General features: G+C 38.5%; 1 protein-coding gene across 2 annotated transcripts in view; it reads left to right on the plus strand.

Annotated features, from left to right (window-relative positions):
- The window catches only part of LOC126248293 (uncharacterized), a 289,514-nt gene extending 273,147 nt beyond the window's left edge, over positions 1–16,367 (plus strand). Inside the window, exons 21-23 of one of the 2 annotated variants that reach the window (XM_049949155.1) lie at positions 12,236–13,852; positions 15,567–15,719; positions 15,823–16,367. In XM_049949155.1, coding sequence (XP_049805112.1) covers positions 12,236–13,852; positions 15,567–15,719; positions 15,823–15,977 — 1,925 coding nt within the window. In that variant the 3' untranslated portion in view covers positions 15,978–16,367. The remainder of the gene's footprint in view (positions 1–12,235; positions 13,853–15,566; positions 15,720–15,822) is intronic. The other variant, XM_049949156.1, reaches the window with a different exon arrangement.
- The last annotated feature ends 356 nt before the right edge of the window (positions 16,368–16,723 follow it).

The raw sequence follows: 16,723 nt of genomic DNA on the forward strand, positions 1-16,723 counted from the left end.
CAGTTCAGTATTAGGAAAGGTGTAGACACCAGAGAGGCAGTTGTGACATTGCACTTGATAATGGAAGCAAAAAAAAATCAACTTGTTCATAGGATTTATCGACCTAGTTAAAGCTTTCGACAGTGTAAAGTGGTGAAAGATGTTTGAAATTCTCAGGAAAATATGCGTAAGGTCAAGAGAAAGACTGGTAATATACAACATGCACAGCAAGCAAGATAGAAAAATAAGAATGAAAGACCAGAAATGAATTGCTTGGATTAGAGAGCGTGTGAGACAAGGATTTAGCCATTCGCTCCAACTGTTCAATCTGTACATCAAAGAAGCAATGGTGGAAATAAAAGAAATTGTCAGGAGAAGGATTAAAATTCAGGGTGAAAAGGTGTATAAGGTTTGCTTATTGTTATGCTCAGTGACAATAAAGAAGATTTGCAGGACTTCTTGAATTGAATGAACAGTCTATTGAGTTCTCACTATGGCTTGAAGGTAAATAGAAGAAGACAAGTAATGAGGAGTAGTAGAAATGAGGTTATCCATAAACTCAACATCAAAATGGAGGGCTACAAAGCAGATGAAGTGAAGGAATTCTGGTACCTAGGAAATAAAATAATGCAGATATGTGGTGGAGGGCATAAGAAAACAGACCAGCACAGGCAAAGAGGGCATTCCTGGACAAAAAAAAAGGGTACTTGTATCAAACATTGGCCTTAATTTGAGAAAGAAATTTCTAAGAATGTAATTTTGGAGTGTAGTGTCATGTGGAAGTGAATCTTGGACTGTGGGAAAACAAGAAAAGAGAATTGAAACATTTGAGGTGTGGTGCTCTAGAAGGATGTTGAAAAGTAAGTGGACTGATGAGAAATGAGGTTCTCTGCAGAATCAGTGAGGAGAGAAACATGGGGAAAATATTGACAAGGGGAAGGGACAAGATGATGGGACATGTGTAAGATATCAGAGAATAACATAAAACAATAGGGGAAGACAGAGGTTGAAATATATGCAACAAATAATTGAGGAAGTTCGCAAGTGCTACTGTGAGGTGAAGTGGTTGGCACAGGAGAGGAATTTGTGATAGGCCACATCAAATCAGGCAGAAGACTGATGAGCCATAAAAAAAAGAAAGTGTCGCCTTCTAAAAGTACACTTTCTCCACTCATGTAGTGAAATTTCAAAGAATGAAGGAGAAAATTGAGGCATAGCTTGTGATGAGTACAAATAACAGTGGCTGTGGCAAGCTCAAGAATATAGCCATATTTGTACTGATATTTAAACTGCTGGCTTTGCTCAAACACTTAACTGCACATTTCATTAACTTCAGGATGTCTACTGACATCATTAATAGTGTGTGATGTTTCAAGTGTGAGCACTATGGACACAAAAACATTGCGTGTAAGGGACAGGCTACTTGTGCAAAGTGCAATCAGTTAGTAATTTGCATGTTCATTGGATCATAATTGCAATGTCTCCCTATGATGTTGAAAAAGTCTGTTAGTTTACATTTATGATGCCTTTTTCAGTGAAAAATATGGCTACATACAAACCATTTACATGAATCTAAAGCAACTCTTGGATATTTTTTTTTCTCCAAATAGTGATACATTCTTAACTCTCTCTCTCTCTCTCTCTCTCTCTCTCTCCCTCCCTCCCTCCCTCCCTCCCTCCCTCCCTCCCTCCCTCCCTCCCTCTCTCCCTCTCCCTCTCCCTCCCCCCTCCCCCTCCCTTCCTCCCTCTCTCTCTCTCCCTCTCTCCCCCTCCCCCCCTCTCTCTCTCTCTCTCTCTCTCTCTCTCTCTCTCTCTCTCTCTCTCTCTCTCTCCCCCACCACCCACCCCACCCCCCACACACACACATATACATACACAAAATAGCATTACAGATTAGATTCAGTTTTCATTCCTAGACCCAAAAAATGAGATGATTCTCGTGGGTGTAGAAGATGACAGTAAGTATAACATAAAATATTTGAATATAATACTTACTACCCTGGTGATTTGTCAGGAAATTGTTGAACTAGGTGAATACAATGCAGTAAACTGGAACAGCTAATATTTACAGAATTAACAAGCTGTCAGAATGAACCATTGTTATGCACTGTTAATAAATTTGTCGTACACAAAATACCTAATCTTGACTGTAGTGACCAAGTGCTGTAAAAACAGAAATCTAACAGATATTTTTATTTAAGCTGGGTTCACAGTCTCTGTTAAGATATTCATCTATAGAGGAAAAGTAGTTGGCTATCAAAAAGTCTTTCAAACTCTGTTTAAACTATGCTTTAACTGAAACCAGGGTTTTAATGGTTGCTGGCAATTTATTGAAAATGTGCGTTCCTGAATATTGGACCCCTTTTTGGACCAAGGTAAGTGATTTTAGGTTTTTATGTAGATTGTTCTTATTTTTAGTACTGATACTACGTATTGAGCTATTGGTTGGAAATAGAGATATATTATGTGCAACAAATTTCATTAAGGAATAAATATACTGAGAAGCAGTGGTTAGAATACAAAGTTCCTTGAACAGGTTCTGCATGATATTCTTGAACTTACACCACAAATGATTCTTATCACTCGTTTTTGCTCCCTGAAAGGCGTAGATGCCTCAGAGTGATTGGTGGATCACATTGTCCATAAACAGCCGTTTTCAATCTATCCCAGACATGTTCAATAAGGTTCATGTCTGGAGAACATGCTGGCCACTCCAGTCAAGTGATGTCGTTATCCTGAAGGAACTCATTCACAAGACGTGCATGATGGGGACACGAATTGTCGTCCATTACGACAAATGCCTCGCCAATATGCTACCGATATGGTTGCACTCAGTGAAGAGAACGTGATGCCAATCCTGAGTGGTCCATTTGGCATGTTGTTGGGCCCATCTGTACTGCGCTGCATGTTATCGTGGTTGCAAAGATGGACCTTGCCGTGGGTGTCGGGAGTGAAGTTGCGCATCATGCAGCCTATTGGGCACAGTTTGTCGTAACACAATGTCCTGTGGCTGTACGAAAAGCATTATTCAAGAAGGTGGCATTGCTGTCAGGGTACCTCTGAGCCATAATCCGTAGGTAGCAGTCGTCCACTGCAGTGGTAGCCCTTGTGCGGCCTGAGCAAGGCATGTCATTGACATTTCCTGTCTCTCTCTGTGTATCTCGTCCATGTCCGAACAACATCACTTTGGTTCACTCCAAGATGCCTGGAACTTCCCTTGTTGAGAGCCCTTCCTGGCACAAAGTAACAATGCGGACACGATCAAACCACGGTATAGAGCATCTAAGCATGCTTGAACTGCAGACAACACGAGCTGGTGGAATGACTGGAACTGATAGGTTGTCAGACACCCCCCCCCCCCCCCCCCCCCACTGCCCCACCCCTCCATCTAATAGGCGTTGCTCACGCATGGTTGTTTACATCTGTGGTATCTGTGATAGAGTATCAGTCAATGTCTATCTTCTGGAGTTCTGGGAAATCGGGTGATGCAAAACTTTTTTTTTTATGTGTGTATTTATATCTCCTACTTCTGACATCATTCTCACTATGTTTGTATCATCTGCAAACAGAACAGACTTAGCATCTGGCAATGTACCAGGCAAGAGGTCATTAATGGCACACAGATTGTTTTGAACATGAGCACGTTAAGCAATTCTTCTACAGAGTAGAAGGAGTTTCCAGATTTCAGTTTGTGTTTGAAATCAACTTTTTTATCTATTAAATTCTTCAAATCTCTGGGTAAGTGATCAATAATTTTTATGACTGAATACCTCACTCATTTTTGTGCCCCAGTAAGGCTGAATGATCAATAGTGTAAGTCATTCTTCTGTTTAGTACGATATTTGTGAATGTTACTGTTGTTTCGAACAACAATTGATTGTAGATCACAAGCTTCATGTAGTAGTAAAACTGCCATGAGACTTGTGAAACTGCTAATGGTGCAAAAATTTTATTTACAGCACCAAGTAAGTGCAGGTACTGTTAGTGATCATCAAATTTTGACTCAAGAATGTAAGTCAGTCATTGAAATAATGAAAATACAGAAGATAAGTTCTGTTTCTTGACACCAACAAAGTTCATATTCAAAAACAATCTGTGTTTCCTACATCTTTTAACTATTTAGCAAAACAAGTATGTGAGAAGAAAGTTTCTATTATGCAAAAACTATCAACAAATACCGTCATGAAGTGTCCAACCATCAATTGCTCCAGGGTCAGGTTGCTGAGGGCTTCTTATCATCACCACATTCATGTATGCTGCACACAGGCAGAGCACACACTTCACTAATGCAACAGGATCGTTCTCTGCTATTGATTTGTTGCTGTGCTCACTTGTCCTTGCTCACACTGCCCACTGTGAAGCTGACATTGTCCTTCATCCCAGAGACCATTTCCCATTCTGAAGAAGCTTATCAGACAGAGCGTGCTTGTAAGAAACTTGCCCACATAGTTGCTCATCAAGGCAAACTGGTCACTGTACTCCCCACATATAGTGTTTGAATGTATAAATACACAATCGACTGTCGTGCTGATGCATTCATGCTCTAATATTCAGGACAGCTTAGATGGCAGCCTGTCCCTTGGAGAAGGTGAAAAGTGCTGCACCGCTATCAGGGTCAGTCATGTGGCACTGTGACGAATCAAAAGCAGACCACTTGCAGATAATGTCATATTTTTCACATAGTGAGGGCAAAAAGCCTTTTTGTTAAGGCTAGCAAGAAGAGATGGTGGCAAGAATTCCTGAACACAATCATTTCATTGCATTTTGTTGCACTGGAGACCATCAGATGAATTATGCCAAGAGTGGAAAGTGCTCTGTTAGTGATTTCATCAGATGGCTATTCATAGCCAAAATCTAGATTTGCAAGAATAATAAAAACTAATGGGATTGCAACTGACTGCTGTGTGCCTTTCCTTCCTTATAGTCTACAATCACTGTGCGCAACGGTTCCTGATTGAATCAAAGTTGGATAAGTATTGGTGTTCGTCAAGTAAAGGAGACATTGTCTTGGCTTGTGAAACATTTCAGTCAAGTTACTATCAGAATTTGGCACGAACTTTGTAATCATCAGTCTTTGCGCCAATGTCCTGTATTAATTTCCATACCTCACTGTAATGTGTCATGAAGCAAGGGTCTGTGACACTGTCAATGGTGATCTGTCCATCAGATGGGGTCATTGAGCTCAGTTTGGTCACCTTGGTGCTATTCGCAAGGAGTAGGCTATGTGCGAGCACAGGGTTTTATCCTCTCCCTTCCTTCATCCATAACAACATAAACCCATCACTACACTGTACAGACTCATCACAGTCATACACACAACACAGATGCACACATAACACATCATAATAGATCGGAGGAAGGCAACGGCAAACCATCTCCACTAGGACCTTGCCATGAATGGTGGTGCAGGATTCGTGCACCTGCTCCCCTGTGTTCATATCCTGAGTGTGAAACTATTTATTATTCTACCACCACCACCACCACCACCACCACAAGCTATGATCCAGCTTACCATCAGGTGTTTGCTGAGGAGAGGAGTTAGGAACTTAAGTTCTACCAGTTATGAAGTTTACTGCCGCCCTTTCTATATCTGACAGCAAGATTCACCATTGTTTATGGCTCATAGGCTACAACCAAGTCCATTAAATCATGTCATGGCAGTTCATCAGAAATAGTCTAATAGTCCTATCATTGCTTTTATCTTTATATATGAAGCAGGACAATTTTGTGTCTTGTGAAAAGAAGCCATTTTAACTGCCCTCCTTAAACATGGAAATGACATACATGTCAAAGCAGGCATTAGAGTATCATGTAGGAGGAAACAGGAGCTGTATCAGAATATGAAATACAGACAGAGCTGAGTAATAGAATTTTGCAACAGATAATACTGCAAAATGCTGAGGAATGTCGTCAAACAGGTTGAAACAACACATTACTTCAAGAGAATAGAAAACTCGCAGAATAAAATTAAAACTATATGGTCTGTTGTGAAAGAGGTATCAAGGCAGAATATGGATGCTAAACATATTACACTTCTCTTACTTGAGAATGAAATTGTTTGTGATCCACCAGCATTGTGCAAAATATTTAATAATCACTTCTTAGCTGCGAGAAACAAGCAAAGATGGAGTTAAATAAATTATTGGACCATTAAAGGGTAATAATTTCCATGGGTATAATGAAATTTCAAGTAGGATAAAGAATACCAGTGCACCATACTTTAGCTCGGTACTGATTGGACAATGTATGTTTCAGGTGTTGTCTGTTTCCTGACGGACTGAAATTCTCATTAGTGAAACCATGTTATGAACAGGACAAAAGTAATATTGTAGACCATTACTGGCCAATTTCTTTGCTACCAGAGTTTTTGAGAAACCAATGTATAGGAGAGTAGTGGCACATCTTGGTATACATAATTTTCTGTAAGACTCCCAGTTTGGCTTCAGGAAAGGAGTATCCATAGAAAATGCCGTTTATTCTTTTGTGCATGAAGCACAAGGAGGGATAAGTGATAGGTTGAGGGCAGTAGCTGTTTTCATTGATTTGACATAAAAAAAATTGTGATGATCACACAATACTTTTGCAGAAGTTGGAACATTATGGAATTAAGGGGAAAAGGTTTGCAATTGTTCACTTCATATGTGGAAAGGAGGAAGCAGAAGCTTGCCCTCTAGTGTCAACACAAGGGGAGTGCTACAGGCTCTGTTCTCAATCTATTACTTTTATAAATCAATGATCTGCTACTACTTGTTCTGTTTGCAGATGACAGATATGTTGTTGTGAAAGATGTGTAATGTAATACAAGTGAGTTAGTTAATAGGCTAGCCAGTAAAACTAGCACATGGCTTTCAGAGAACAGATAAATGCCTAACTGTACAAAATGCAATGCATATAATTTTTGACATGGAGCTCTTGTAAAAGCAAAGCTCTTGTAAAAGCGAAATTTTGCTGTCTGAAGGTGGCCAGTCAGTGAAATCAACTGTTACAAATTCTTAAGACTAGAGTAGAGATGAAATGCTATTTTGGGAGTATTAAGATCTTGTGCAGAAATTCCAGACTGATCTACAGTGTCAGTTTATAATCTTCATGTAGGCTGCTGTTTGAGTGTTTCAGAATTCTAACTCTGTTGTCCCTGTACATATATTCCATCATGAGAATTGCTGTTGCCATTATAGACTCATTCAGAAGAAATTGCAACATTTGTTCAGGGAACATGCCAGAAAAATGATATTCACTTGGATAACACTTCCTTAAACATTTAACATAAAGGTGTGCACTATTCTACAGCTCTTATTTCCGGAAGTAAAAACAAGTGACAAACACAAAGTATTCAAGTCCAAGTTGAAAGGTTTCCTCTGTACAGATTATTTCTATTCTGTACAGGAGTTCCTCACAGTAGATGATAACTTTTCTGTGTTAATGTGTTATTTATTTGTGTACTCTGTTTTTCGTGTTTTATTAGTTCTTTAATTAATTGTTCATAAATTTTCTAGTCAGCTTTCTAATAACTACGTACTGATTCATTTCATGACCAAATAGCTTTTGCTTGCACGGACCCTGGTAAATAACTAAAATAAAATAGGTATCGTATTCTGGTCCTCACAAGGTGCAGGAAAGGCATTGGATCAGATGATCAGCAACTGCCCTGTCTGTATCTTAGAATCCAGGGTTCTTCCTGATTGTTTTCATTGTGGGTTTGTGAGATATCATTAGACTCTTAATAACTTTAGTGTGCTGGAAGGAGCTATACAACAAGCTTTCTTACACAGGAGTCAGCTAATACAGATTTTCTTTTGTCCATTTTCCAGTGTCCACAGGTCAGTTGAACCAACAACTAATCGGCTGGAAAAATGGGGAAGAAGTAATAGTTTGAAATTTTATTGTAAAGTGTCTGTGTCATTTTTAACCATTCATGTAATGTTTTTAGTTTGTCTTAATATAGCGTAAGGAATATGCTTACAACTTTTAAAAAATATACATCATTCCTGGGTATAATTTTTTATAAAAAGCTTACCTAGTTGCTACATGCAAGGGACTTAAAGGTTAAGTCTCTCAAAGCTATTGATATTTTTAAAATTTAAAATCATACTGCCTGACAAATAAAATGAAACACTCAGATGGGAGAGGAGGAGATGCAATGAAACTTCATGAGTTGAGAGGGTGTTTTATGTTACTTCGGTGATCACAAAATGGAGTCAGATTTACAAAGAACTTAGCAGTACAAGCCCACTTATCAGTACGACGTTGCATCACTCTAACTTGGATACATGCACTGATTCAGTTGGGAAGTGTCATAAAGCTATTGTATCCTCTCCTGAGGCGAGCCGGCCCGCAACTGTTATAACTGGTCTTTGATATCCAGGATACTGGCACTGGTGCAACACGTGTTCTGTTGGGGACAGATTAGGCAATCTTGCTGGCCACGGGAGCATCCCAGCATCACACAGACAGCTCATAGAGATGGGTCATCTGTGTACGACAAGCATTGTCCTTTTGAAAAATGGCACTTCGATACTATCACATGAGAGGTAGCACATGAGGACACACGATATCATTGACATACTGTTGTGCCATTAAGTGCTCCCTGGATCACTACCAGCCATGAGATGAAGTTGTACTTGATGTCTCCCCACATTGTGATGCCAGGAATAGCACCACTGTGTGTATCCAAATCTTTGGAAGAAAGGGACTTCTCCCCAGGTTCTTCCCATACAATTCATTGGTGAGCGGAATGTGATACCATTCATCAGCAGTCCATTCTTCTTACTCATGGCACTACTCCAAATGCAGCCGTTTTTGTTGTGATATTAATGGCATCCTACACATGGGATGGTAATTTTGTTGTCTGGCAGCTGCTAGTCTCCAGCTAATGGTGCAGGATGACACAGAATGTTAATCCATTACTTGTTCCTGCATGTCAAGTGCAGATGTGAAGAAATTGTGATATGCTTGCTGCACAATATTGCGATTCTCCCTTGTGGTCATCCGGAACCTTGACAACGACTATGCGAGTATGCCTGCCCTCACATTTCCGTGCAGTCAGACACTGCAGCACCAACACTTCCAAATGCGCCACAAATCTGGGTGCTTCATGATTTGACAAACCAACCAGTGAAGATCCACAATGAGGCCCCTTTCAAACTCAGTCAGGTGGTGATAATGCTGTCTCTCACAAGTACAAGTTATCTCCATGTCCTTCACAGTGATCACTCAACATCTGACACTTTCCTCATCTCTTATATACCGTACTGAGTTTGGTAACAACACTAGTGAATGCTGGTGGCAGTAGTACCTGTCATAGACTTATGTTTCTAATCATTTACATATCCATTGATGATGTGTATGTGTATGAACACATCTTGTCTTTTTTTGGCTTGTAGAGTTTGTTAACCACAGAGCTTGGCTAGCCAACAAAACCTCTCTGATAAAGTGTGATTCACTATTTGTATAATCCTGACGTTCCCTACACCATTCCCCTCACACAATCCATGCCACAGTGTGCTTGCATGCCTAATCATACAGAGGGGTGTCTGATTTTTTTGGACTTATAATATTAACCAACATGACCTTGCTATGTTGGTCGTGTGGTGCAGCTTAAAGCAATAGGAAGCTACAGTTGTTATATTACCAGAGGACATATAGCTCCACTGTATGAGTTATTGATGATGGCATCCTCTTCAGTGAAATACTCCGTGGATAAAATAGTCCCCCATACACATGTCTTGTAATGACAGTGTAATAATAGTGTTGAACCAAAATAATTCTATAATTGATGCTATTTGTTGCTGTAGAATATACACCAGCAGTGTGCCTATTTCCGCTCCTTGGCCACCTTCATGCTATTTGCAGGCAAATACACTTTGTTAACAGTTTTAAAATTATAACTAATTACAATTTTGTTTGGTTGTGTGTTGGTACTTACATCCATATTGCATCATGGTGCTGTTGCTGTCTAATAATTTAATTGCTGCATAAGGTACTTCAGTTGGAGCCTAATTTTATTTTTTAATCATTTAATTTAATTTTGACTTATGATTCCTGTTGTTGAGAAATGTCAGCTGAGGTCTTTTATCAATGTAAGTGAAAATTAAAGATTAACAAATAAAATTGGGCTGCAATTGAAGTTCCTTATGCAGAAATTAGATTATAAGGCAGCAACGGCACCATGACAACAGTATGGATGTAAGTATCAACACACAATCAAACAAAATTGTTATAATTTTAAAACTGTTAACAAAGTGGATTTGCCTGTAGATAGCCTGAAAATGGTCATAGAGCTGAATAGGTCTATTGCTACTGTATATTCTACAGCAATCCAACAACATCAATTAATAGCAGCAGCATTTTGGTTCAATGCTATTATTATTTTGTAGGGTGCTATCATCAGAGAAACCTAATCTGGTGTTCTATGGGTCAGAGCACGGGAAATTAGATGTGTTCAGTTGTTAAGTAGGTTAGAGAACTTGGAAAGGTGTTTTGATAGGCTGAAGTTGGGTACAGTGGGTATTAGTGAAGAAGGGTAGCAGGAAGAGCAGCACAAAGCATAGTGAACACCTAGTCACAGCCAAGATAAACACAAGACTGATCACAGTACTGAAAGTATATGTATGTTTACTAACTCTGTAGGCTGTGAAGTGGCTGAAAGTAAGTGTGATGTGGTGACAGAAATTATTCAGTTTTTTAACAGAGATGTTCATTTAATTGTGATTGGGGGGGGGGGGGGGAGACTACAATTTAATTGTAGGAAAAGGAAAAATTATGGGAAAACATGGACCAAGCAAAAGACATGAAAGAGGAAGCCAAGTGGTAGTATTTTGCACAAAGCACAATTTAACCATTGTGGGCATTTGGTGCAAGAATCATGAAAAGAGGTTGTATGCATTGAAGAGACCTGGTGACACCATACTGTTTCAGATAGAGAGAAGTGGTATTGACAGAAACTGCAAAATAATGAAGCAGAAGTAGCTGAAGGAGAGTGCAAAGCTTTAAAAGCATGCACGGCCCTATAGAGGAGAATTAAAACCACAAGGGAAAAGAAAAGTGGCTGTATTAGTATCAAGAGCCTTCCTATGCAAAGAAGGGAAAGTTGAAAGGTGGAAGGGATTTATAGAAGGGTTATACAATGGGAAGAAAATTGAAGTGAGTATTATGGAAAGGGAAGAGGAAGTAGATAAATGTTCCCAGCCACATCAACACTTGGCACCAGCATCAGTGATCTGAAGCATGGATGGAATGTGACAACTCCGTTCCCAATAGGGAGCTCTAGACACACATCCAGCATCCATCTAGAAATAACATGGTCACACGTGTGGCTTTTTGGATCAGGCCTCCATAAGAAGATGCCGTGTGTACATTGGCAGTTGTTACTTTCCAGCAGTAACTAGTAATCACCACCTGATGTTGATTTCATGTGAATCAGCAGCAGACCTGAGAGCCATATATTGATGATGGTTACTCTTTGCCTGAATCCATACCAACTGAAAATATATCAGTTTCCTCATCCATCAAGGCATCACTCCTCCAGTAGTCATTTTAATGTGATCTGCTGCTATTCTTGAGTCTGCTGTGTCACATAAGCAAAAGCATCCATTGCTATCTTCAGCTCTGACAGCTAACTGCTTGACATATTATGACTACAGAGCTTTTTACATACCAGAGATAAAACTACAATCAAAACTGCAGATTAGAGAAGTGAAATGTATCAACATACATTCTAGCCATTGTGAAAGTATTCAGAACTGCACTGAAAGATAGTTCCCCATCCAGCCTATTTCGAAGATTTGACTCCATGTGACTCTTCTCTGTCCTATTCTTGAAGAATAGCTTGAATGTAAAACATTTTTCTCAAATGACGAAGATATCTTTGTTCTAAATATGTATTCAACAAAGTCAGAAACAAATCTGTCTTCTAAGGAATAAAAACAGCCTGACTGTTTCTGGCCCAAATTCGTTAAGCTTAATGGAGATTTTGACAAGAAGTTTTTTTTTAACGATGATTATTATGTTTTCCATCGGCAAGACCACTGACATCTCCTCCTTTTCCTGTATAAGGACAAACAGTTGCTTTTACATGTTAAAAATATTGACAGTATTTAGATTTCTTTTTCTGTGTGAAATGTCAAGAGTTACAGAAATATGGCTCATTTATTTAAGAAGTAAGCCACAAATTGTTGCAGATTCACCATTCTACAAGCAAATTTCAGTTGTTCCAAATATTATATTTCTTCATGTAATAATATATCATTTCTGGTTGCAGATTATGAGGTCCTCAGCCAGACAGTGCAGGATTTCTTATCTGAAGAAGAGGAGCCACTTTTGAGTGATGGCAAGAGTGAAAATGTGGGACTAAAAAGTCTGTGTGAAACATGTGGTGAAAATAGAGGTCTTTCAGAAAAATGTAGCCATTCAGCTGAAAAATGCAATCCAGACAGGGAAGAATGTTCAGTGTCAGAAGATTTGAAACAGGTTGATGAAGCCAAAACACATGACAAAAGCTCTGTTGGTCTGATTAAAAGAACAGAAGATAAAAAATGTACTGCCATCAGTAGTCTTGATATGGGCAATAATTGCACTCTGCTAGAAACAGAGACTAAATCTACCTCTGTTAGCAGACCGTTGACATTGGTAGAACAGAAAATGAGCACAAGTGTCCAAATAGGAGTGGATGAATGCAGTACAGCTCAGCAAGTACTGAGTAGTGAATGTGGAATGAGAGTGAGAACAATAAAAACTGACCCCAAAATAACTGTACAGTTGGTAGAGAATGTACCTGGTGTTTCTATGGAAACTGAAAAAGGAAAATCTGTTGTGGTGTTGCAGGCAGGAAATGACAAACCAACATTGCAGAATAAATGGAGTGGCATTGATGAGCCAGTGCAGTCAGATAGGAATGAATCTGATGCAGCTTTTCATGTGGGAAGAAGTGAGTGTGCAAAGAAGAAACATGATAGTCTTGTGCATGCAATGAAAGATATACATGATGGGACAATGCAGGCAGTAAGGAATAAAGCTGGTGTTCAGATTCGTAAGCCCCAACTTAACCTGACTGCGAAAGAAATAAATGAGCAGGGTGTTACAAAGTCCGTACCACAGAGGAAATTTGAAACAACTCAGCAGACTATAAAGAATCACAATGATGGAACTACAGATACCCTTCTTAAAGACAAGGCATCTTGTGAAAACACTTTGTTGAGAGAAGGTTCTCACAATACGAAAAAAAGTGCTGATACAGGTTCTGAATCACAATGTAGAGAGCAGGATTCTTACACCAGTATCAATACTGACTTGTCTGGATTGAACAACGCTCAAACAGAAATGGTAAATGAAAATGCAGATGATGCGGGAAATGACTCACCAGATTCTTTTGATCGTATATTAAATGCATTAAAAACTGGATCAGAATCAGTTTCGTGCCAAGAAAATTTAAGTAGCGATCCAGATTTTGAATCGGAATTGGCCATGCTGGAAGAGACAGTTCACAGCATGGAGTCTGACAGTTGTGGTCCCTCTGGACTGGAGCTAGCGCGGAACAATAGTAACCCATTAGGACCTCTTCCACATCTAGCTTCTCCGAGAGGAAATAAAGTGTCTGTAAATAATTACGGTACTGTACAATATGAAGCAGTTATGGATAATGCTAGAGATGCAATTGTTTCAAAAATTTTAAATCAGACTGGTGAACAGTGTATTAAAGAAATGAACCCAGTGAATATAAATGCAGCTCCCGTAATCTTTGAGGATTTGGTTTTACGAGACGTAGAGCCTGTCCATGACAGAGTAAAATCGTCTGAAACGTCCAACTTGCAACTGCCAATGGATGCTGCTCAGATACTGCAATTGGCAGATAGCATGGAAGAGAGCCTCTGCAGTTCAGGTAAGTTTTCAGAATCTTTCTGAATAATGTTTTTTCTGTGGCAGGTTGATGTATTACTTTGCCTCGGCACAAAGCACTATTTCATCTGTAGGCCATCACTTGTTGGTCTCTTTGTTAATACTGCATATCCCTCAGTTTTCAGCTTCTATAATAAGAAAGTAACTTAAAATGTTGCACTGACCAGAGAGATGTCTTCACCCTGGACAGCTAGCTGAAATGAATTTTAATTTAAAGGATGAATATTTAACTCACCAGGAGAGTGTGCACTGTTTTGAGGTTCCTCACCGATTAAAACTGTGTGTTGAAGAGGATCTTGAACCTCAAACCTTGACTTTTTCAGACAGTGCTCTTACTGATTGAACTACCTGGCACAACTTGTGACCGGCCCTCACCACTGCAAGATATGTGGGAGACCTTCCGTGAACTGTGGAAAATAAGAGTTGGGTACTGGCAGAATTGAAGCTTTGAGGGCAATGCACGAGTCATGCCTGGATAGCTGTCAGTAAAAGCATTGGATGCAAAATATGAGCTTTAGAATTGAAATGCTGGTTTGGCACATGGTTTTAATCTGTTGTGAAGTTTCCACTGTTAATATGCTAGAAGGCAATGTTTTAAACAGTTATGAACCGAACTGCACTCGGGCTGCCCATGTTTAGGTTTTCTGTAATTTCTCTAAATAACATAAGGTGAATGGTGCAATTCTCAAAACCTGTTTCCAGTGCCCCCCTCCCCCACTCCATGTTTAATCTGAGCTCATACTCAGTCTTTAATGTCATAATTGCAGACTGGATGTTAAACACTGATCCTCCATCTTTTTCTCATCAGTGCATATTTTGTATTTGTTTCTCTGTACAATTTTGGTTACTTTATCATATTTGCTTTATAATAGATGCAGTAGTTCCCTATTACAAATATGTTTTACTGTAACAGACAACATCCTACTTCTTGATCAATGTAATGAATGGTATGTAATATTGTCACAATAGGGATAGCATAACACAAAAACAAAACATCAGAAACAATTCATTAGTAAAGGAAGTGTACAACAGCTACAAAACTATAAATATTAACTAAAGAGAAATATTGCGTCTGGTTGTATACATTTATTTGCTTGTTAAAATTATAATTCGAAAATAGCTGACTAATGACATTTCACTTAGTAATTATTTTCATATGTAGGACACAGATTTGTAGAGATTCTACATTGTGAATGGTAGCTCTTACTCTATTAACCATAAATTGGTTACAGTTTTAAACTGTAACCTACTTTCCATAGTACTTAGAATACATGTAATATAATATTCATTTTTGATACTCTTGCTTGGCCAACAGATTTCAGAATCTCTTAAAAGTGGAAAAGAATAAAGTATTTTTTAAGCAAAGTGTAATACAAGTGCTAAATGACAGATTCTGTACATGTGCTTCCAAGATAGTTGTGAGGGCATCCAACTACATAAATTATATACATGTATCTTAATTAAATTTCGCAATTTAGGCTAAATATGCAACATACAGGGGATTATTTTTCCATGCACATCATTGAAATAAAAAAGTAAGTTTGTGAACTATATTCACTGAGTAGTGGTTTATGTAGAGCCAACATGTATTGAAATGTTGTGACGCCTGCCTCATACCCCACCCATGCATAAACCTCCTCCATTCTCACTCCCTCCTCCTCCTCCACTGAGTATTACTACTTTTTTTTCTGATGCAGATTCAGAACGTCATCAGCATGTCCCAGCGACAGGACCACAACCTGAGGCACTAATTGAAACTGACGTGTGTCGTAAAAATCTTGCATATCACATTGCTGAGGAGCACAAAAAACTTATGCAAGTGCTTGATGCTGCTGAAGAGCAAGTGAAAGGTGACTAGAAGATTAATATTACTTGATGTCATGAAATTGAAAGACATATTTTGAGATTTAACATAATACATTGTTTGAAATATTTTTTTCTTTTTTTTTTCAGACCTAGAATCTAAATGTATGGATGAAAGTGAGAAGATGAAACCTACAGATATTCAACGGCGTATGAAGAAAATTATAAAAATACTTAATCTTGTTAATGGTCTGACGAAACAAGACAGTGTGCAGTCAACAAAAAATATCTCAGAATCTAAATAACATTTTATTTTAAATAACATTCTTGAGTTAGGAATGATTATTCATGTGCTCAGGGACCTGCAGAACATATTTCATGATTCTGCCTTATTGTACATTCTGTAATTTCGTATCATCTATTAGGGTATTCATTTTTGTAAATACATTAAACTTACCTTTATTTATTTTGTTAAATTTTAATTTCATTTGTGAATTAATATATGTTATTGTTTTTCCTCTGTAGAAGATTAGATTTCCAAATAGTTGGGAGAAAATACTTTAATGAAGAATGATACCAAATTTGTATTACTTATACTTTCAGTGCAATGACTAAAGTGTTATTTTGGTAGACAATGAGTGTTCTAAGTGTAAATGTAAATCTGTATTTTCAGCTGAAAATTAGCTTGCTTGATACATGTCAGACTAAATTAGCAAACCATTAAACCTTGACTGAAATGTGAGAAGTTATATTAATATCATGAATCATGAAAGTAACATGAAATACATGGTTTGTGGAGAGAGAGAGAGAGAGTGGGTGCATGGGTGGTCTTTGATCTTGCTGAGATTCCGAAAACCGAACGGATGAGACCTACAGGTACCTTTTTAAAGAAGAAAAAACAGATATATATCAGCCATCTGTAGTTATATTGATGTCTGTTGTAATGTCATACAGACACAATGTCAGAAGAAATGCCAACCAAGTTTTATTCTGCTCCCAAATGAAAAGGTCAGAATAACACTTAATGAATTACGGAACAGTACAAAGTCTT

Source organism: Schistocerca nitens, chromosome 3, assembly GCF_023898315.1.
Source record: "Schistocerca nitens isolate TAMUIC-IGC-003100 chromosome 3, iqSchNite1.1, whole genome shotgun sequence".
NCBI classification, from domain to species: domain Eukaryota; kingdom Metazoa; phylum Arthropoda; class Insecta; order Orthoptera; family Acrididae; genus Schistocerca; species Schistocerca nitens.